Genomic DNA, 21772 nt, shown 5'->3' with positions numbered 1-21772 from the left:
AGAGAGGGGCACACAATCACAGGTACTAAGCACAAATATGTCTACAATCAGAAAGAAGGAAACAGAAAAAAAAGTTGCTCAGAGACTAGGGAACAGATCTAATTTAATATAAAAGAAAACAGAACTAAAGAATTTCTATGAACTACCTATGAAGGGTGAGAAATTGGAGGGGAAAAAGGTAAGGATAGATTAGATGGATAGACGAATAATCTAGGAAATAGCAAGATAAATAAGACAAAAAGAGGAAAAACAAAATAACTCATGGGCGTTAGGTGGCGTCTGTTACCCAGACCAGGTACCAAAAAATAAGATCAGGTCTGACAAGGAATTTTTTATGATCGATACTATATACAGAGTTTAAGGTGCACACTGGACAATAAAATTACTGCAAAGTACTGTATTTCTCAGCATAAACACTGTACTTTGTTTAAAATACCGCAAATACATAAAAAAGCTTTATACAGTGGTCACACTTCAGCCAAAATGTGTTAGAAAATCTAAGAATTATGTGTAAAATGATGCAAGACTTTGGTGTCAAAGAGCAGAAAATGAGTTATCAGGGGGGTCAGAGAGATAGTGGGTATGGTGTTTGCCTTGCATATGGTTGATCAGAGTTCGATCCCCAGCATCCCATAAGGTTCTGCAGTCCACGGCCCACCAAAAGTAAGTCTAGAGTACCACTGTGTGTGGCCCAAAAGCAAAACCAAAAAGTGTTACCAGCATGCAAGTATAGAATGAGGTCATGAAAATGATATGACTGGCTATACATAATAAGAAGAGTTTAAAAAAAACTGAGACAATAATTTAAAGGTCACTAGCTTAATTTAAAGGTAGAAGAATGAATTGGCACAGGAAATTCAAAATAGAAGGGCAAGAAAGACAAGAAGAAAATTCAATGGAAGCAAAGGGTATTATGTGTATTTGTAAGTGAGAGATTAAGGGAGACTAAAAAATTCACTAGATTTTGTGTCTTGGAGCTGACCATACAACAAGAGTAATTTTCAGCAAAATGGTAGAAGCTAAAGTGAAATGACTGAGGACTGAGAAGGAAGTGAAGGATTAATTTACATAGTAAAATATCTTCAAAATTTTTGAAACATCAAAAAATATAAAATCTGATGTAGAGAACATGAAAAAGAAATCAAATAGGTTCAAGTGTGTGTTCTCTCTTGAACTTGTACTTTTTTCTCTACCCTCATAAATTACCCTAAATAAGTTGCAATAAAAACTATCTTGCAAAAAAAAAAAAAAAAAGAAAAAGAAGTAAAATATAAGAATAAAGTTAATTCTTAATATTTTAAACAAGACAAAGTAGGAAGAGAACACAAGAAAGCCCTTGTCTAGAGTGTATACTTTGCATACAAAAGGGCCCCAAGGGTTCAGATATGTTCCCCTTGAGCACCTCCAGGAGCAAGCTAGGAGCACTGAAGGGTGTGACAAACAAAACACACATATATATGCAAAATCCCCAAAAGACCTTGATCTCATTTTACATGATGTTTACCCATAAAATTTCAAAGTACCAACATAGAGAAGTTACTATAAAAAATAAAGAACATGTAATTCTATATCTGTATCTACATTAAAATTTAGTTATACGCTAAGAAACATTCCAAAATTACTTCAGATAAATACAATACTCTTCAGATACTCTGGGAAAAGAATCACCTACCCTTGGTCCTCTTCCTTTAATTTTCCTACCAGACCTTGTAACTAAAAGTCGTCTCTGGTATGAAGCAGGCTGGGAGTTAGGTGGATTACTAAAAGGAAGCAAAGGTTAAATAAAAACAAATTATTTTATTAAAATACATCTGAAGAACCTAGTTTTACTGATCTAACCATAATTTTTTTTTAAGAATATATAAAACCATTGATGAACTTTCACTGACTAGATAGGCCACTGGTATTTATTGTCCACAGTTAGGAATGCTAAAATCTTGCAATGTTGAGAACAACTATTTATTTCACCAACATGCCATTATGTCCTCTTAAAAGGTACACAGAAACCCAAAGATGGCTCTCAGTAGTAAAAAGTGCTTGTCTTGCAGACATGAGGGTGTAAGTTTGATACTTAGTGCTGCTGGTATTTGCCAAGTATGACTGTTCTTGCAGCCACGCTGTCAGGAATTGCCGCAGCAACTAAAGAAGTATCAGTACTGCAACAAGAGTATAACTCTTTGGCAAGGATGTGTCTGAGTACCACAGCCACCCCCAGTGAGCACTATAACTAAAAGAATACAAGCTCCTTAATTAAAGACTGTAAGGCCCTAGTGAGAATGTGTGTAAGCACCAAAAGTAGTTTGCAACTGGAGCTGAAGAGCTAGCTCAAAGGGTTGGCATGCATACTTTGTATAAAGAAGGCTTTGGCTCAATCTCCAGCACTGCAGGGTGCCCTGAGCAACACCAGGGTCATCCCCAGAGCAATATGCCAGGAGCAGTCCTGAGCAGCACTCAGTACGGCCCTAAAATAGAGTAAAAAATAAGATATGCATACAAATACCTCCAGTCAGCAAACAATATAAATAGGAGAGGGAATGAGTAATAATAAATCTTCTTCACTGGTGAAAATATACCGTGATGTAAGTTAGCAGAGACAAACTAATGCTATCAACAAAATGTTTGTATCAAAAAGAGAAACCATTTTCCCCCAGTTCTATGGTTCAATATTCAGTTATGGATAGCAATATCCACAGTGATTTAACGTACACAAATAACTCAGTAAGTTGACAATCTCTTTTTTTAGATAGTAGTTCTGTTTAATACTTATTTTCAAAGCAATTTTGTCTAAAATAAATAAAAACTTTTTCTGTTTTGTTCTGCATTACACCAGGCTGTGCTCAGGGCATATCCCTGGCTCTGCACTCAGGGACCACTCCTGGCAGGCTCAGGAACCATATACCGTGTTGGGAATAAAACCCATGTCAGTTGCATGCAAGGCAAGTGCCCTAACCAGCTTTATTATCACTCTAGCCCAAAAGCCTTTTGCTTTAAAAAAGGTCCTGTGGCAAAGAGTTTTTGGAGTCTACACGATAGACATTTACTTACCACTCTCTCTCTCTCTCTCTTTCCCGGGTTTTTCTTTCTTTTTCATCAGCTTTAGGAGGACTTTTTCTCATTAGGAATCTATTTTCAGGTATAGGGGGAATCTCTTCTGGACGAACAGTAGACTGTGGCTGTGCTTCAGTATTTTCAGCCTCACTTTCACTAGATGCACTAATTAAAAAAAAACATCATTTGGTTATTATGCATCTACCCCAAATTTTCACTAGTTGATATTTCTTTCCTTTATAAGAAATGTCACAAGTCATGAAAGCTTTGTAACTCTATCGCACGGTGATTCAATAAAGTACAATAAATAAAAGAAAAAGAAATGTCACAAGTACCCACCATCCTGTTCCCCTAAAGATGTTAACACAAAATACTCCTTCCTTTGATAAAATGACTAACCAATCTAACACCAAAACCAAGTATTTTCTGTGATCACAGTCTCAAAAAAAAGGCAGAGTACATGTCTTGTATATATGAGGTCCCGGATTCAATACCTGACACCAAAGTAAGTTAAAATAGAAAATGAAATAGGACCAGAGGGATATTTTATTTTATGGAACTGGAGTGCATACTTTGCATACTAGAAGCTTCGGTTCATTTCTAGCACTGCTAGGGGAGAACAGAATGAGTCAGGAGTAACTTCTTAGTATGAACAAGTGTGGAAGGAAGGAGAGAAGGAATATAAAAGGGAAATAGGAGTGAGGGATTCAAAATACAAAATTGTGACAATAAACTAGAAATTTTTTAATACTTTAAATACAGATCAAGAATTTTTTTAGAGGCAACAGCAGATACAGAAGTTTTAGCATATATCTAAAAAAAATTAAAAAGAAAGCAAATGTGCTGACATCACCTGGTCATATACTATCATGGAAGTAGAGGAAATAAAGGACAAAAAAGACACGACTATAGAAAATAAGTAAAGCCACTGCTGTTTTCCTATAAAACCAAATACATCATTTGAGTACAGAAAAAAATTAATGAAATGGTTCTGAAAAAATGGAAGTACTGAAATTTAACCTATAAACTGTAGAATATTTAAAAAGGTGTTATACTTTATTCAATGAAGTGTTTCTCAATATTTTAATCTTCTCAAATTACCAATAGATGTGTTTACTAAATAGAATACAAAGCTACTGACAAAACGACATGCCGCTGGACCGTGCACCAGGCTATTTCATTTGGGGTATTCCAAAGTGGATGGGTGAGACTCCTCCCCACCCCAAGGGACTCAGCCCTGGCGGCCGAAATCCTCCAAAACTCAACGGCTGCCATGCTCGCAGCCGCTCTCCACACGCTCGGACTGAGGCTCACCCATGAGTGAATCTGCAGAAAATCCAGGTATGTAGGACCTATAACTGAAAAGTCTGGGTTCAATGGAACCAGGAATGTGTGACCTCCCCCTCATATTTCCCCATGTTTGACAACTTGGCAGTCAAGTCATGCCCATAAAGCACCTCAGGCTGGTGCCACATAATCTCATCAATGGCCACGATCCACAGTCTGTCTGTCTGTCTGTCTGTCTCTATCTCTCAAGAGAGCATAAAATAACACATACCATACTGCAACATTAGGGGCAGCCTGAGAGAGGCGGCTGAGGCCCCTCCCTGCCACAAGGGACCCAGCCCTGGTAGCCGCAAACCTCCAGACCTAAACATGTTCAAGGCCGATCTCCACATGCTTGGGCCGAGTTTAACCCATGAGTAAACCTATTCCTGGTGACCTATACCTAACACCACACATACTCCAAGAGTAGCGCACCACATTAGATGGGGTTTCAAGTAGAAGGCAACCAATCTTAGAGGGGAAAAAAATCTTTACAGATATATATATACGCATAAGCACACAAGGCTCAACCTTTAACAACCTATTAGTAATCTCTTATAGAAGGGCCTAATGGCCCCTGGGTGAAATACAGCAATCTTCACACACACTCTCCTAAGGGAAGTTTTTTGGGAGCAGTTTCAGTGGTTTATTCATAACAAACAACACAAAATAAAATTTTTTGGTTCTGCTTTGGGGCAGGGGTTTGGGATTTGGGAGGAAACATCCAAAGTATGATGGTAGGAAGGTGTAATGGTGGTGGGATTGGTGTTCGAATATTAAGTGTAATCAAATATTGTGAACTACTTTATAAAATGAAATAAAAAGGAAAAATGGAAAAATAATACATAAAATATTGTTTCCAGAGAGAACTCTAATAAAAATTAAAAAATTTAAAAAATACAAAGCTTCTATTGTATAAAGAAAATGAACACCTTTTCTTGCTTTTCTTTCGCTTCTTCTTTTCTTTCTTGTGTTTTCGGGAATTTTTCCTGTGTTTCTTTTTCCTCTTCTTTGATTTCTCTTCAGAAGCACTTTCAGAGTCAGAAGAATCTGAAGAAGACTGGGAATCGCTTGAGCTATCTGAGTCACTGGACGATGATGACGATGATGATGATGACTTATGCCTTTTTTTTTCTTCTTTCTTTGCTTTAATAAAAGATACAAATTGTTCTTGATCAACACTTTCACATAAACTATTAAAGTCGAAATTTAGACTTTTCTGCAGATGCTCATTAAGTCAAAATAATTCATTCAGCTATTTGAGCTGAGGGGTACAGAAAGGAGTCCTGCGTCCTGATTAGAATACAGATCCCTAGGTTCGTGGATCAGAGGTGTATTTATAAATAAAGAAAATTTAAGGAAGTAATAGCTAAGTTTAACATGGTAACACTAAATTAATTAAAAAACCCTTCTGGGTAACACAGTTCAAAACTATTTGGGGGGGGGGGTAGTTGGTTGGCAGTTTGGGCCACACAAACAGTCCTCAGGGGCTACTCTTGGCTTTGCACTCAGTAATTTACTCCTTGCAGTGCTTGGGGGGACCATAAGGGATCTTCGGATCAAACTCAGGTCAGCCATATGGAAGGAAAGTGTCATATCCACTGTACTATCTCTATGACCCCTAAAAGATACTTTTTGTTTTATTTTGGTTTTTGGGTCACACAAGTGATGGACAGGGGTTATTCCTGGCTCATGCACTCAGGAATTAATTCTGGCGGTGCTCGGGGGACGATATGGGATGCTGGGAATCAAACCTGGACCGGCTGTGTGCAAGGCAAATGCCCTACCCGCTGTGCTATTGCTCCAGCCCCCAAAAGATACTTTAAAAAGCAGTAATATTTAAGAGTTCTAGATTCTAATCTTGCAGTCTTTGACTTTTTCTTCAGTATGAAGACTGGATGTAGAACTAAAGAAAAGAAGTAACAGAATATATGAAGCTAAAAACCATGATTTCATTGGCATAAGCTGATGCTTCAATATTCAGCATTCCTCTAATGATTGAGGAACATGGCTTTCAGAGTTGGACTTTATGCAGAAGAAACTTGCAACTCAGATATGCTGCTAAAGCCCCAAGAAAAAGCCTATTCCCTCCAGACAAAGGTCAAGGGAAAAGATGATTTGTAATGTCAGCAGTACCCACCCCACTCAAGCAAATACCAAGGGGGAAAAAAAGGTTCACCTTTTCCTCATGACTACATCAGCAAAGACAAAGTAGAGAACTGAGATATCCACTATTACATCTTTCCAACACATCATCCTATAACAGCAAGCATGGTTTCTTCCTTCCTCTGTCAGTGGGATGAATGTCAGTGGAGATAAAATGGGAGTCCTGAGCTCTGACACAAAGTTCCACAATGCAAGAATTATATAACAAATGCAAAAGAATCATAAAAGTTAGCACCTTTTGGGTCATTTCTGATTGTACTGTAGATTATTTGATTTGCTTGTCACTATGTAAAAAATTTTTCAAAGCTGTTCACTGGCTTCTAAGGGGTTCAGGAGGGTGTGGTATAATCCTTCTAACTACTGGTTTGACATTAAAATTAAAAAGCAAATGTAAGAACATTTCACTTGTAAAATATCTGAAATGCTGCTAAGTTTTTCAGGATCTACAGATATTTGTTGTAATTCCACATGAATCCTTAATACTAAAGGACATTTCAAGAGCATCTATGTAAAAGTCTGAAATAAATACTCAAACTATTCCTAAAAATAGTTCTTCTCCAAATAACAAGTATCCTCTTTTAAGTTTCAGTGCCTTCGTCATGTTTCTTAATTCCAGAATAAAAACACTGAACCTATTACAGAAATGAGTTTGTGGATTCTATCTTCTCTACTGTATAGATGGCTCATTTTAAACAAAACTAGTGTTTTGTAAGTAATGTTACCTTACCATATAAATGCAAATTTTTTTCTCATGTAACTGATTACTATCATATCCTGGCATTTGTATTTCTAAATACTGTTATACCAATGGCCCACCTTGCTACATGATCATGGTAGAGAACTTCACTGAACTCTGAAAAGACCAACAATGACCTGCTGTCATGCCAATTCCTTTAAAAAAAAAAAAAAGAAAGAAAAAAAAAGGTAGTGGTTTCATTCTTTAGTCCGAACCTACAGTATTATGTCCTTGGCAGCCTCTTTAGGTAAGATGCAGTTTCAAATCGCCTCTAGTGTTCTACATGTGTTAGAAGGTTCATTTGCTTGACTGCAAGCCTTCTCAGGCAATTCAAATAGCAAACAAAAATGCCTCCAGTTCCCTGCAAAAAACAAAACCCACTAGATTTTTCTAATTTTGCAACAACAAAGGAAAGGTCCAAAAAGATTGCCCAGACTCACCAAGACAGGTGGGTCATACAGTCTCAGGCCGGGGCCGGTGCCAGCTCAAGCTCCGCTGAGATTCGACCCGGGTGGCCATGCCTTTGCACGGCTGCTTTGCTGCTGAACAACCAGGATCCAGAGCCAGCTATATTCGAGTCCCAGCGAGTGCTTGCAGCCATGTCTCCAGACTGTGAACTAAGCTTTTGCTCCATGCTGCTCCAGGAAGGGAAATGATGCAATTTCCAACTTACATCTACCTGGACTTAATTACTAAAATAAAGAAATCCTAAACTGCGCAACTTTATATCTCTTCATTCTCATCAGTGGAAAACTAATTATCAATGTTTCCTTGTCAATAGGGCCGTATTCTTGGGGGATAAACTCCAACAAGAATAGTGAGTTCTGCCATGGCTTGGAAGCTGGCCTCACATTCTGGGAAAAAGGCAGCTCAGACAGAGAAGGGAACACCAAGCAAAATGTGGTTGGAGGCCACTCGGGGGAAGGGTGAAGCATGCTGAATGTAGACTAGAGACTTTATTGCAAACCACAACACCTAATTAGAGAGAGAACAAAAGGGAATACCCTGCCACAGTGGCAGGGGAGGGTGGGGGGAGATGGGATTGGGTGGGTGGGACGGATGCTGGGTTTATTTGTGGTGGAGAATGGGCACTGGTGAAGGGATGGGTTCTCGAACTTTGTATGAGGGAAACATGAGCACAAAAATGTATAAATCTATAACTGTACCCTCACTGTGACTCACTAATAAATAAATTTAAAAAAAAAGTGAGTTCTGTGTTGAAACTCCAACAACAATAGTGAGTTTTGTGTTGAAATATGGAATGTAATCAAGGTAAAGAGAAAAGGAAGTGAAATTTATCAGTTATGCAGGGGGGTGGGAGGTTGGGAGGTATGCGTTTTTTTTTTTTGGTGGTGGAATATGGGCACTGGTGAAAGGACGGGTGTTTGAGCATTGTATAACTGAGACATAAGCCTGAGAACTTTGTAACTTTCCACATGGTGATTCAATAAAATTAAAAAAAAAACAAAACAAAAAACTAAAACACAGCTCTGCCTAAGAAATAATAGCACTGTGGGCCAGAGCTGTGTAAAAAGAAAAATAAAAAGAAAGGGGCGGGTGGCGAGGCAGGTGAAGGAACGGAGCCAAGATGGTTGGTCTCACTCGCAGTTTATTCCGATCTTCTTTCTCCATTTTCCTCTGATTCTCCTCCTGCTTCTTCCTCCCCCATCCTACTTCATTCTCTCTCTCTCTCTCTCTCTCTGCCTCTCTCCCAGCTATCGGTCTCTCTCTTGATCTGTGGATCTGGCCCCCCAACCCACTCTTACAGCCTAGTTAAATCTCCCCAGCATGAGGGGGTTGGGGCATACACATAGGTGTGGTCAGCAATAGGGTAAGGTTCTTTTCCCTCAGGGGATGCTTCTCCTAGGACTTAATTCTCTTTCAGCAGGAGGATCCACCCAAGGGCAGAGTCCCATGAATGTGTTTCTCTTCTCCTCAGCCAGCAAACATATAAGAATTCATAATATTAATAATTTTGTACGGGCACAATAAGAGATGCATTAAAGCTTATAGAATTGCTCTCCTGGGGCCATCTCAATCTCAGACTACAGTGCTCAGGCCAGATCAGTCTTTCCTATCCCTGGCAGGGTCCCAGTCTCATAATTACTACTGGATCATGACAGCATTTGTCTATGATCAAGCTCTTAACTTATAGTTAAGAATTAGGCACTTTGGCCAGGCCCATCTCGATGCCAGGGTAGCACATAACTCACCGCTTGCCCTGGATCCTTCCCGTCCCACGTCGGGGACCCTACTTTGGGGTGCTAGGAACTGAGGGCAACTGAGGCTTAAGTGGAGAAAGCAGATGCCCGGGAGGGAATAATATTCGAGGCCAATTAAGTCTTAAGTTATAAAAACATAATATTGTCTTCTTGTGTCTACACAAAAAAGATATAGCTTTAAAGTAAATTATTCAAAAGGCATAAAGAGGAGAGAAAGGCAATGTTATAATATTCAGTGTCCTAGGAAGTTCTGACCTTACAAATTAGCAGAGTCAGATTAAGGGAAGAGCAGATAAACTGGTAGAAGTGGTTACAGATAAAGGAATGGGAGTGACTCGGGAGCACTTTGATGGGTGTGACTGATAAACCTAAGCTCCTTGTGGCAAGGGGGAAAGGACAAACCAATGATATCCAACAAGAGCAATAGTGGGCAGGGCATCTGGCTTGCACTCTGCTGACTTGGGTTCCATCCTGGGCATCTTATATGGATGGTCCTTGGAGACCAGGAGTGATTCCTGAATGCTGAGCCAGGAGTAACTTAACCCTGAGCATCACTGGGCGTGACCCTCCCAAAATTAAAAATGAAACAAATTTTTCATTTTTGATTTATGATAAAATTCACTCTGATCAATTTCTGATATCTGTACAACTACAGAGTAACACATTAACCTACATAATCTCAAACATTGAGTTTCTCCTCTTTCCACAGTGTGATCCACAACAGAGTAGGCATGCAAAGTGCAGTACAAAACAAATTTGACCTTTTAAGAACTCCTGGGAAGACACGAAAAAAGGATCAAATCCTTCCCAAATACGAAAACTGTTAGGTTGGTTTGTTAGCTTAGTGTGAGTATGAAGAACACACAGTAAGATACTACATGAAATTTCAGCACAACTTCCAGGCACAATGGTATAGGCAAAACTAGCATTTTTCTCATCCAGGTAGAAAGAAATACATTATAAAGACATAAATTTTAATAAGAATAACAGTCATTAACTTCCTCATTCTTTTAGAAAACATTCAAATGCTGATTTTTTTTTTCTTTTTGGGTCATACCCAGTGAAGCTCAGTGATTACTCCTGGCTTTACACTCCAAGAATTACTCCTGAGAGTGCTTTGGGAACCAAATGTGATGCCACAGATCAAACTCCGGTCAGCGACGTGCAAGGCAAATGCCCTACGCACTGTACAATACCTCAAATACTGATGTTTCACTAGCAAAAGAATTATCAAAGCAAATTTAATAATCATTCTATGATAACTATTTATGGTTTGAAAATGCAAGTTTTGTCAGGCCAAAGAAATAATACAGGTGCTTGCCTTGCACATAGCCAACCCAGGTATGAACCACATCTGGTCCCCTAAGCCCCCCTCCCCACCCAGTGATGCCTGATTACAGAGCCAGGAGCAAGCCCTGAACAGAGATGGGTGTGGCTCCAATCCCATCCAGAAGCATTTTTACTACCACAATGTCTTGCTGAACACATAAACTATAAAAGACCCATAACTTTTTAAAATAATAGATTAGATTAGAACAAGACTGCTGCTACTGAAGACAGCTAAGTAAATGAGAAAGAAATAAGTAGAGAATAAAAGATCAAATATTTCTCAGATGATGTGGGCAAAAGATTGCCTTCAAACCAAAACATTTCTATTATACTAACAATATTCTGAAAACCTGAATTTTTTTTTTTTTTTTTTTTTTGCTTTTTGGGTCACACCTGACGATGCACAGGGGTTACTCCTGGCTCTGCACTCAGGAATCACTCCTGGCGGTGCTCAGGGGACCATATGGGATGCTGGGGATCGAACCCGGGTCGGCTGCGTGCAAGGCAAATGCCCTACCCGCTGTGCTATCACTCCAGCCCCTGAAAACCTGAATGTTAAGTACATACATACATAGTCTAAAATCTGCAAGCATTAATAGACTATTTTCTATTAAAGAAAAAAGTATTCAGCATTACATTCTTGACCTCATAAAAACAAAGCACACATTATAGCTATTATTGTAAATAAGTAAAGATACTTAAACTCACGAACACCAAGAAATTTAAGTAATAGTTCTATTATGAGCTACAGCATATTCCTGCAGTGGCTTACAAAATCTATATATCTGACAGGACAGAGAATAAAATAAATTCATCAGAATCAAGTGGGATGCAATGACGGAAAACTTTAAAAAGATCCTCCTCTATGAGCATCTTGGGTTTTAAAACAAAGCAAAAAAAAAAAAAAGCAAAAATGTGTATATTTCTCAACATTATAGACCAAATCTGTATACTTAAAACTTAAGTACGGGCGGGGGAGGGGGGCTGGAGCATAGTACAGCGGGTAGGGCGATTGCCTTGCATGCAGCCGACCTGGGTTCTATTCCCAGCATCCCATATAGTCCCCTGAGTACTTGCCAGGGGTGACTCCTGAGTGCAAAGCCAGGAGTAACCCCTGTGCATCTCCAGGTGTGACCAAAACAAACAAACAAACAAACAAACAAAAAACAAAACTTAAGTACAGGGGCTGGAGTGAAGATATAGCAGTGGTAGTATTGCAAGTAGGGCACTTGCATGTGGCAGACCTAGGTTAGATCCCTGGCAATCCCATATGGTTCCCTGAGCAGAAGGCTAGAATTACTCCTGAGCACTGCTGGTTGTGACAAAAAAAAAAAAGAAATATATATATATATATATATAAAACTGTTTTAAAAAACAAAAACCAAACCTGAGAACAAAATGTTCTCCTTAGAGAGATTCTAAAAGGATTAAAGACACTTAAATGTCAATGATTTAGCAACACATAGTGATAGAAGCTCTAGACCTGAAGCCAACCACAGGGTTTGAGGCCTAGTTCCTTGGATAATTAAATAACCTCCTTTACTATCATCATCTATAATATGAAAGAAGGAGCTGGAGTGATAGCAAAGCGGGTAGGGCATTTGCCTTGCACGCGGCCGACCTGAGTTCAATTCCCAGCATCCCATATGGTCCCCCGAGCACCGCCAGGAGTAATTCCTGAGTGCATGAGCCAGGAGTAACCACTGTGCATCGCCGGGTGTGATCCCAAAAAGGCAAATAATAATAATAATAATAATAATATGAATATGAATATGAAGGAAATATTATTTTACGGTTAACCTGAGCATCAGAAATTACAGACGACACTCATAATTTAACCTATTAACTAAGGTTCAACACTATTACCTCAAGATTAGCAAAAATAGAAAGGGGCCATAGTCATAGTACAGCAAGTATGGTGTTGGCCCTGGTTGATCCCTGGCACTCTATGTGCTCTCTCAAGCCCACCAGGAATGATCCCTGAGCTCAGAATCAGAACTAAACCCTAAGCACTGCCTGATAGAGGCTAAACCCCCATTCCCAAAACAATAAAAATTGAAAAAAATAAGCTTTGTTATTGCTTTCTAAACAAGTTTGCAGATAATTTTACCCACTACTTTTAAAGTACCAGATCCAATGTGTTTACTAAATGCTACTAGTTACATATTTCAAGGGAGATAGTATTGGAGCTAAAGGATTCTGTCTTGAATGGCACCACCTGTTCTATTCCTGGCACCACACATGGTCCCCCAGCACTGCCAGGTGTTCCTTTGTGAGCACAGAATAAATAAGAGCCCTGCAGCCATGAGCACTACCAGATGAGGCCTCTAAACCACACCCACAAAAGATTTAAATATTTACTTAAGATTGTTTCAGATAATAATCTTCTAAAAGTTTTAGTTATGTTAACTTCAAAATTTCTGGCATAAGTTTCTTACACTTCACATGTTTCTGAATCTAAAGTATGTATGAAAAAAATTAACTTATTTGCCTAAAGTTTCTATTATTTTTATTATTTTCCCTCCAATGTCTGTTTCCCTATCACAGCATCTATTTGCTGAGCTATTTAGACAACTCCAGTTTCAAAAATAACAAGAATACAGAAGGATCAATTAATGTAAAGAAAAAAAAACCCTAGCAATTCTATGGTAAAATATAAAATTCCCTAAATATTGGGGGTAGAAAGATAGTATAGGGGTAAGGTGCTTGTCTTGCTTGGGACAGATACCAGTTCAATCCTCTACTGCCTACTGTGCCCTGAGCAACACCAGGAGTGATGCCTGAGCATAGACCAAGGATAAGCTCTGAGCATATGAAGTACGGCCCTCAAACCAAATCAAACAAACTCCCTGAAAGAATTCCCCCCAGCCATAACCTCATATCCATATGTATATTAGTGTGGACTACATGCCAACTATTTAATGTATGACTATGCTTATTTTCTGGTAAGAATTATAAGGGGCTGGAGCGATAGCACAGCGGGAAGAGCGTTTGCCTTGCACGCGGTTGAATCATGCTGGTTCGATTCCCAGCACCCCATATGGTCCCCTGAGCAGTGCCAGAGGTAATTCCTGAGTACAGAGCCAGGAGTAACCCCTATGCATTGCCGGGTGTGATCTAAAAAGCAAAAAAAAAAAAAAAAAAAAAAAAAGAATTATGAGAAATATATACTTGTACTTACCTTTAGATTTGGGAATTAGCTCTCCACAACTGAGTATCCGTACCTCAGCAAATGGTTTGCTAGCTGCATCTGTTTTCTGATTTTCAATCTCTCTTACAACTTCTTGACCAGAAATCACTTGTCCAAAAACAACATGATGCCTAGAGTCAAGAGAAAATGATTAAATAAAAGCTTTTTGATTAATTGTACATTAATTTTAAATGGGGCATAAAATAAATAAAATAATCTTTACCCATCTAAATGAGGAGTTGGTTTCGTTGTTCTTTCGAAAGTCATCAGATAGAAGAATAAAAACAAAGTCAGAGAAAAACAAAGTTAGCATCTCTAAAAAGGAAAAAAAAATAACTGCATTGGAAACAAAGTTGCAAACAAATCATGTTATCTTAAAATAACAGTATCTGAATTTTAAGTAGAACAGAATTCGAGACGTTTTCCTTGTATAACGTGTTTTGAAAAAGGAATTCTGGGGCTGGACAGTACAGGAAGTAAGGTACTTACCTTGCACTTACTGGACCAAAGTTCAGTCCCTGGCACTGTAAATGTTCCCTCAAGCACTGCCAAGAGTGATCCCTTAGCACAGATGTAGAAGTAAGCACAGAGCCCAGCCTCATGTGGCACAAACCACAATCCCTCCTACCCCACCAAAGAAGAGAAAAGCCTATTCTGATTACGAAATACCAACTCAAAACTGAAAGTGCCCTTCTTGCAATACTACCACTGCTATATCATCACTCCAGCCCCTGTACTTAAGTTTTGTTTTTTTGGTTGTTTTTTTTTTGGTCACACCTGGAGATGCACAGGTGTTACTCCTGGCTTTGCATTCAGGAATCACCCCTGGCAGTACTCAGGGGACCATATGGGATGCTGGGAATAGAACCCGGGTCGGCTGCATGCAAGGCAATCGCCCTACCCACTGTACTATGCTCCAGCCCGCTCCCCCCACCCCCCTTTAAAACTTAAAACTTAAGTTTTAAGTATACAGATTTGGTCTATAATGTTGAGAAATATACACATTTTTGCTTTTTTTTTTTTTGCTTTGTTTTAAAACCCAAGATGCTCATAGAGGAGGATCTTTTTAAAGTTTTCCATCATTGCATCCCACTTGATTCTGATGAATTTATTTTATTCTCTGTCCTGTCAGATATATAGATTTTGTAAGCCATTGCAGGAATATGCTGTAGCTCATAATAGAACTATTACTTAAATTTCTTGGTGTTCATGAGTTTAAGTATCTTATTTACAATAATAGCTATAATGTGTGCTTTGTTTTTATGAGGTCAAGAATGTAATGCTGGGGGCTGGAGAGATAGCACAGCAGGTAGGGCGTTTGCCTTGCACGCGGCCGACCCGGGTTCAAATCCCAGCATCCCATATGGTTCCCTGAGCACGGCCAGGGGTAATTCCTGAGTGCAGAGCCAGGAGTAACCCCTGTGCATCGCCAGGTGTGACGCAAAAAAAAAAAAAAAAGAATGTAATGCTGAATACTTTTTTGTACTATACAGCTGCAAAAAGTAAAAGAAAGACTGCTGTTAACTGGAATAGTGTGATTTCCAGAATGCAATGCTATCGTAAAAAGCATAATTTATATGACAGTATAAGAAAGGAAAAATTTGTGGTTATGTTTGCAAAAACGAATACAAGAAGATAAACCAGACACTCAAGAAGTTAGTTACTTACGTGGATGGACAGGAATGGGTAAAAAAAAAACCTTATCAGAACAGAGTCAAGAGTTAGGCTGAAGCTATAGCAAAGCAAGTAGGGCGTTTGTCTTGCACAAGGCAGACCCGGGTTTAAGTCCAGGATCCCATATGGATCCCGTATGGTCCCCTGAGCACCACCAGGAGTCATTCCTGAGTGCAGAGGCAAGATTAACCCCTGTGCACCGCCAGATGTGACCCAAAAACCAAAAAAAAAAAAGAGGCTGGAGTGGCTTTTCTTTTCTTTTCTTTTTTTTTTTGCTTTTTGGGTCACACCTGGAGATACACAGGGGTTACTCCTGGCTCTGCACTCAGGAATTACTCCTGGCTGTGCTCAGGGGACCATGTGGGGTGCTGGGAATCGAACCCGGGTCGGCTGCGTGCAAGGCAAACACCCTACCCGCTGTGCTATCGCTTCAGCCCCTGGAGTGGCTTTTCAAGAGTACAAGTGCATTCTTTTATTCTTTGATTTGTGGAGTCACATCTTTGTTTTTAAAAATGTATTTTTAATTGAATCACCCAGAGATAGACCATTACAATTTTTGAATACTTTTAGATTTTAGACCTTTCTAGAAACCAAGGTGTGGCACATGGCAATGAAAGGTCAGAGAAGGATAGGTATCTCCATTTCCTTTACTATAGGGATTAATTTTTTTCAGTCATACAATGTTTCAACACCCATCCCTCCATCAATGAACATTTCACACCACCAATATCCTCAGCTTCCCTCCCACCGCCCCCCCAATCATCGCCAGACTCACTCCTACCTTCCTTCCCTCTTACCCCCCACCTTTTTATTTTTTTGGTGTGTGCAATTAAGTATTAAGCGGTCATCATATTTGTTCAGGGAGTTCAGAATTTCTATCAGGAAGGTACAGCTGGAATTGTCTTTCCAATTGGGTGGCAGATTTGTGTTGTGGATGTGACTGCCAAGGCTTCCTAAAGTACAGGGAGGTGGGAGGTAGCCCATTGCAACTCTGAGAAAGTCTGGAGATTTCAGTCATAAAACTGGTATACCTGGGGCCAAAGTGATAGCACAGCAGGTAGGGCGTTTGCCTTTCACACGGCTGACCTGGGTTCAATCCCAGACATCCCATTTGGTTGGTCCCCCAAGCACCTCCAGGAGTATTTCCTGAGTGCAGAGCCAGGAACTCCTGAGCAATGCTGGGTATGACCCAAAAAGCAAAACCTCCAAAAAACCTCCAAAAAACCAAAACCGGCATACCTGAATTTTCAGTAGCTTAGTATCTCAGTGACACATTCTATTTTAAAAAAAGAAAAAAAGAAAAGCCTTAAGCACAGATAGGAGTGACTCCAGAAACAGCTCCTGAGCACTGCTAGGTGTGAATAACCTCCTCCCACCAAAATAAACAAAACTTCAAAAACAAAGTAACAAGGAAAACAAAATGAAATAAAGCCAGCAACAAATTATCCTAATGTATTCTGCCTCACAAACCACACAAATATAAATGGCGAATTCTAGTTAGTAGATCATGTTTCACTGGTATGGAGTATTGGACATGCCAAAACAGTAACAATAACAGGTCTCATCCACCTGACCCTGAAAGAAGCTCCAATCGTTGGGAAATACGAGTAAGGAGAGGCTGCTTAAATCTAAGGGCTGGTATGAATGGAGACGTATATCGATGAACAACGGGATGATAGTGACACAGTGACAGTGATGATTCCAACAAAGCGGGAGTGCTTGGGAAGAAAATGTTAGTCAGGTTTCCCACTACTAAAGAAGTAAAAATGCAGAATAGAAAAGCACCAGAATAGTCAAAATGGCATCAACAATATAAGTTCTTGGGAGACCAAGAAAGTTTAAAGCTATTGAAAAAGGAAAGCAAATTTGCTCTTATGATTAAAAAAAAAACAACAAAAAACCCACATACACTGTTAGGCTGGGAATTACTTCAAAAGGTTGCAGTGCAGGCTTTATGCTTTATATCAGAAGCAGCCCTTGAGGTACAGCCCAAAACCCTCAAAAAAGAAAACTAAAGCAGGCAAAAAAAAAAAAATTCCCCTCTGTATTTTGTACCAAGAGATCAGAGGCATATGGCTCTAGTTTAGTATCTGGCACCACATGGCTCCCTTAACACCTAATAATCATGGAGGCCCCTAAGTATTGCTAGGTGTGTGGCCCTTGGTGGTCCCAAAGCACTAAGGCCAGGAGACTCCTCCTCAGGCCTTAGGCCCTAGGACTGAACCATTCTACCCTACTGGCTGAGTTATAGCTGGGAGTGAGCCCCTTGGATTCCGTCTAAAGAGCCTTCCTCTCCCCCTCCACCAGATATATATCTATATATCTATGTACCTGTAGAGATAGTCTGTGAATGACTTCACTATACTCTTTACATTTAAATATTTTTGGAGATAATCTATGTAAACGTCCTGTTTCCTAAAGAAACCTGTTCCTTAAATTTACTACAGAGGCAGAGATCAGAGAACACAGGGGTGAAGGTACTTGCTCTGCATGCAATTGGTCCTGGTTCACTCCCCGGCACTACAATCCTGAGCACCATCGAAAATGACCCTGGAGCACAGAGCCAGAAGACTCAGTACTGCTAGGGTGTGCCCCCAAGTTATCTGCTGTCCACAGAGGATGTTTCCCTGATTCAATTATTACTGTGATGACTGCAAAATGGCGACTTTAATTCCATTTAGATTAGCTGCAAGGAAAGCTTTACTTCTTGTCATTCATTTCTGTATGGACTGAACTAATTTATTTATTTTAAAGACTTTCTTTTCTTTTCTTCTCCTTTGGTGGTTATTGGGTCACACAAAATGGTGCTATGAACCACTCCCGGCTCTGTGTTTGGAGGACTATTTACCACCAGGGATTCGAAACTGGGTCTCTCACATGAAAAATATTAGCTTAGTCCATTGAGCAATCTTGCTGACTCCTATACTATTGGCTTTTTGATACTCTAATACTGTATTTATTTTGATGCTCACACTCTCCTGATTCAGAATTTAGAACCTCATACTGCCCTGTGTCCTCTTAACAAGTCTTCACCACTTAAAACTTAGCAGCACATTTTAATACCTCTTTAAAAACTTCCCACTCATCCACAATCTTTTGTTTTCACTTTTTCAAGTACTGTCTCCTATGTCTATTGACTATTTTTTAGTGATCAATAGCAGACACAGAAAACACTAAATTATGAGATCACAAATACTTACATGAAGAACTGTGAGCCATTTGTATCCTTCCCTCTGTTGGCCATTGACAAGAGAAATTCTTTGTTGTGTTTAACAGCAAAACTCTCATCTATAGAGAAGCAAAGTTTTAAGCTACATTAGCTATAATTCCCGAAAAAATGCCATTTTCATTCCTCTTCATATCTTGTGTTCATATTCTGTTTAGTGCCAGACAAAATTTAGATAAAAATCAGGTTATGAGAAAAGAATTAAATATTAACCAGTAGTCTTTATCTTTTTAGCTTTCCTTATGCGAAGCATTAATATCAGTCCCCTTTCTTTCCCTCTGTTTCTCCTTAGTTTTTTGCGGGGAAAAAAAAAAAACCTTCCACATTTTTCTTCCTTAAACAAAAATAATGAAACCTTTCTTTTTTCTTTTTGGATCACACCTGGTGATGCACAGGGGTTACTCCTGGCTCTGCACTCAGGAACCACCCCTGGCGGTGCTCAGGGAACCATATGGGATGCTGGGATTTGAACCTGGGTCAGTCACGTGCAAGGCAAATGCCCTACCCGCTGTGCTCACTCCAGCCCCCGCTGAAACCTTTCTTTAGGAAAAGAAAGAAAACAGAGCTAGACATGTGGCTCAGGGTCTATTATGTGCCAGGTCCTGGTTTGGAACCATGTATCACAGCACTATCTCCTAGCACTACAAGGAGGTTCAAGATCCCTTAACACTGCTTGAAATATCCCAAATAAAAATACAGAAAAATCCTTTGTATAGATTATTATATATTATTCTGAGAAAAGATAGGCAGTCATTGTTACCCTGTGTCTATCACAGTATCATGCATTCCTAAGATAGCAACTTGTTCCCCTACCCATCCCACCTTTTCTTCTACGATGAAAACTAGGCAAGTGAAATGTGATATAAAATTGTAACAAAACTTGGATGTGAAGTATGATAACTACTGAATTATTTTTATATTACATCTTTCAAATGACCAATCAAAAAAATTGTAAAAAGAAAAATTAGAGGGGGTTAATGTGTTCTAGGGTGACACCTGGCAGTGTTCAGCAACTACTTGTGGTTCTCTGACCACAGGTAAGGCAAAGCATCTTAACATCCTATATTATCTCTTCAGCTTGAGAGAAAATCTTAGGAAAAACCCCAAATTTTTAGCATACCTAGGGGAAAAATTTTAATATTCATAGAAAAGTCAGGATTGTACTTGCTCGGTGGTACAGCTCTTCCCCTGCATGGACGAGGCCCTAAGTTTAATCCCTGCCATCCTACTCTTCCAAAACAATCCTCAAGAGAAAAAAAGGACCCACTAAAAACCAGAAGTTACTAAAACATAGCTCAAATTCCTATATAAAGCTATGTACATTTTTACGCTAGCATTACAACTGCTGAGAGTGTATTTTTTTTTGTTTGTTTTTGGTTTTTTTGCTTTTGGGGTCACACCCAGCAATGCTCAGGGGTTACTCCTGGCTCTGCACTCAGGAATTACTCCTGGCGGTGCTTGGAGGACCATATGGGATGCCAGGGATCGAACCCGGGTCGGCCGCGTGCAAGGCAAACGCCTTACCCGCTGTGCTATCGCTCCGGCACCTGCTGAGAGTATATTAAAGATTTATAATGTTTAATGTCTTGATACCTGTGGACCGGTGAAAATACAGTATTTCATGGACTAAGACAAAAAGAAAACATTGTTTTTAATATTTTTGGGTGGGGGAGGGTTTCCCAAGAAATTTTCAGGGGGCCCAGGAGCCACTCAGTTATACCAACCATGAGGGCCACACTCAGCAGTGTATGTGGGGGGGAGTGGGGGAGGAGACAGGGGGTATGGTGTGGTGCTAGACTCAGGACCAAGTGCACACAAAGCATGAATCCTGGCACCTGAATGATATCACTGGTCCCTATATATTAGTTTTAAAAAATCTAATATTATAAAATGAGGATACTCATTTTCTGGGTAATAATTAAAGATTTGTTCCAATATCCTTAAGTAATATTTATTGTAATGAACATGACTTTCCAGTTGATGTTAATAAAAAATTCTTGCAAAATGTAAACATCTACTATCTTCCATTTGCATGCAACTATCCCAAAGAGACTTGAACATATTAATTTACTTCTTGGTATAGAAATATTTGTGCGAACTCCTTAAAGATCTGTTGACAAAGCTAAAAAAGCATATATGCAAAACTAGCCATTATTCATTCCTCACAGAGGCTTTACATGGGGATTTTCACTCTTGAAGAAATTGCTTTACTGCCCTCAGTCTGACATGGTGTGAAGAACTGTCCTGACAACTGCCTTTTGCAAAAATTTCATTTTTAATCTTCAACACAAAATTCACGATAATAATTAGTTTATTTGAAACGTCTTCACAGCTAGGTGCTCCCAGTGGATCACACAGGGAATGGATAGAATTTCTGGATGATCATATACTTTTGCTTTCACAATCACACCTGGACAATGTTCAGTCCTGCTTGCAGCATCAGCCACATTTCAAATACTCATCAAGAACACTAAAAATCAAAGCTAATGGCTCATCCAGGTAAGTTAGGATAGCAAAGAACTCTTCCCCAAGATCTTTATCCTCATGAAGAAAAGTGGAAAAGCATGATTATTTACATCAGTTCGCCTGTCAAGTGGAACAAAATATCTTCATCTAGTGCCTCTACATCTTACTCTTCATCATTATCAGTGGCCCAGTCAATAATTTTCGTCAAGGTGCAATCTCAAGTGATCTAGCCTACAATTTGTAGCAGCCTGAGGATCAAAATTTCCTGGGTAACATTTAAGATGAAGGCCACCAACAGTAAGAATTTTGTTGGTTTTAGATATCCAAAAAGCAACTAAATAAGACACCTGAAGCATGAACTTACTGCTAGTTGTTATGTCTGTTAGACT

At 39.4% G+C, this 21772-nt stretch overlaps 1 protein-coding gene across 8 annotated transcripts in view; it reads right to left on the bottom strand.

Moving 5' to 3' along the window:
- Positions 1-21772, bottom strand: part of PPIG (peptidylprolyl isomerase G) — a 48432-nt gene that overhangs the window by 6425 nt on the left and 20235 nt on the right. For all 8 annotated transcript variants that reach the window (XM_055120253.1, XM_004601138.2, XM_055120257.1 and 5 more), the window contains 6 exons: positions 18892-18979; positions 14241-14270; positions 14009-14148; positions 5307-5520; positions 3046-3213; positions 1673-1760 (listed from right to left, as the gene is read on the bottom strand). In XM_055120253.1, coding sequence (XP_054976228.1) covers positions 1673-1760; positions 3046-3213; positions 5307-5520; positions 14009-14148; positions 14241-14270; positions 18892-18979 — 728 coding nt within the window. The remainder of the gene's footprint in view (positions 1-1672; positions 1761-3045; positions 3214-5306; positions 5521-14008; positions 14149-14240; positions 14271-18891; positions 18980-21772) is intronic.

The sequence above is a fragment of the Sorex araneus genome, chromosome X (genome assembly GCF_027595985.1).
Source record: "Sorex araneus isolate mSorAra2 chromosome X, mSorAra2.pri, whole genome shotgun sequence".
In the NCBI taxonomy this organism is placed as follows: Eukaryota; Metazoa; Chordata; class Mammalia; order Eulipotyphla; family Soricidae; genus Sorex; species Sorex araneus.
Note: the sequence above shows the minus strand (reverse complement) of the source record. Positions and strands in the feature narration are given on the sequence as shown.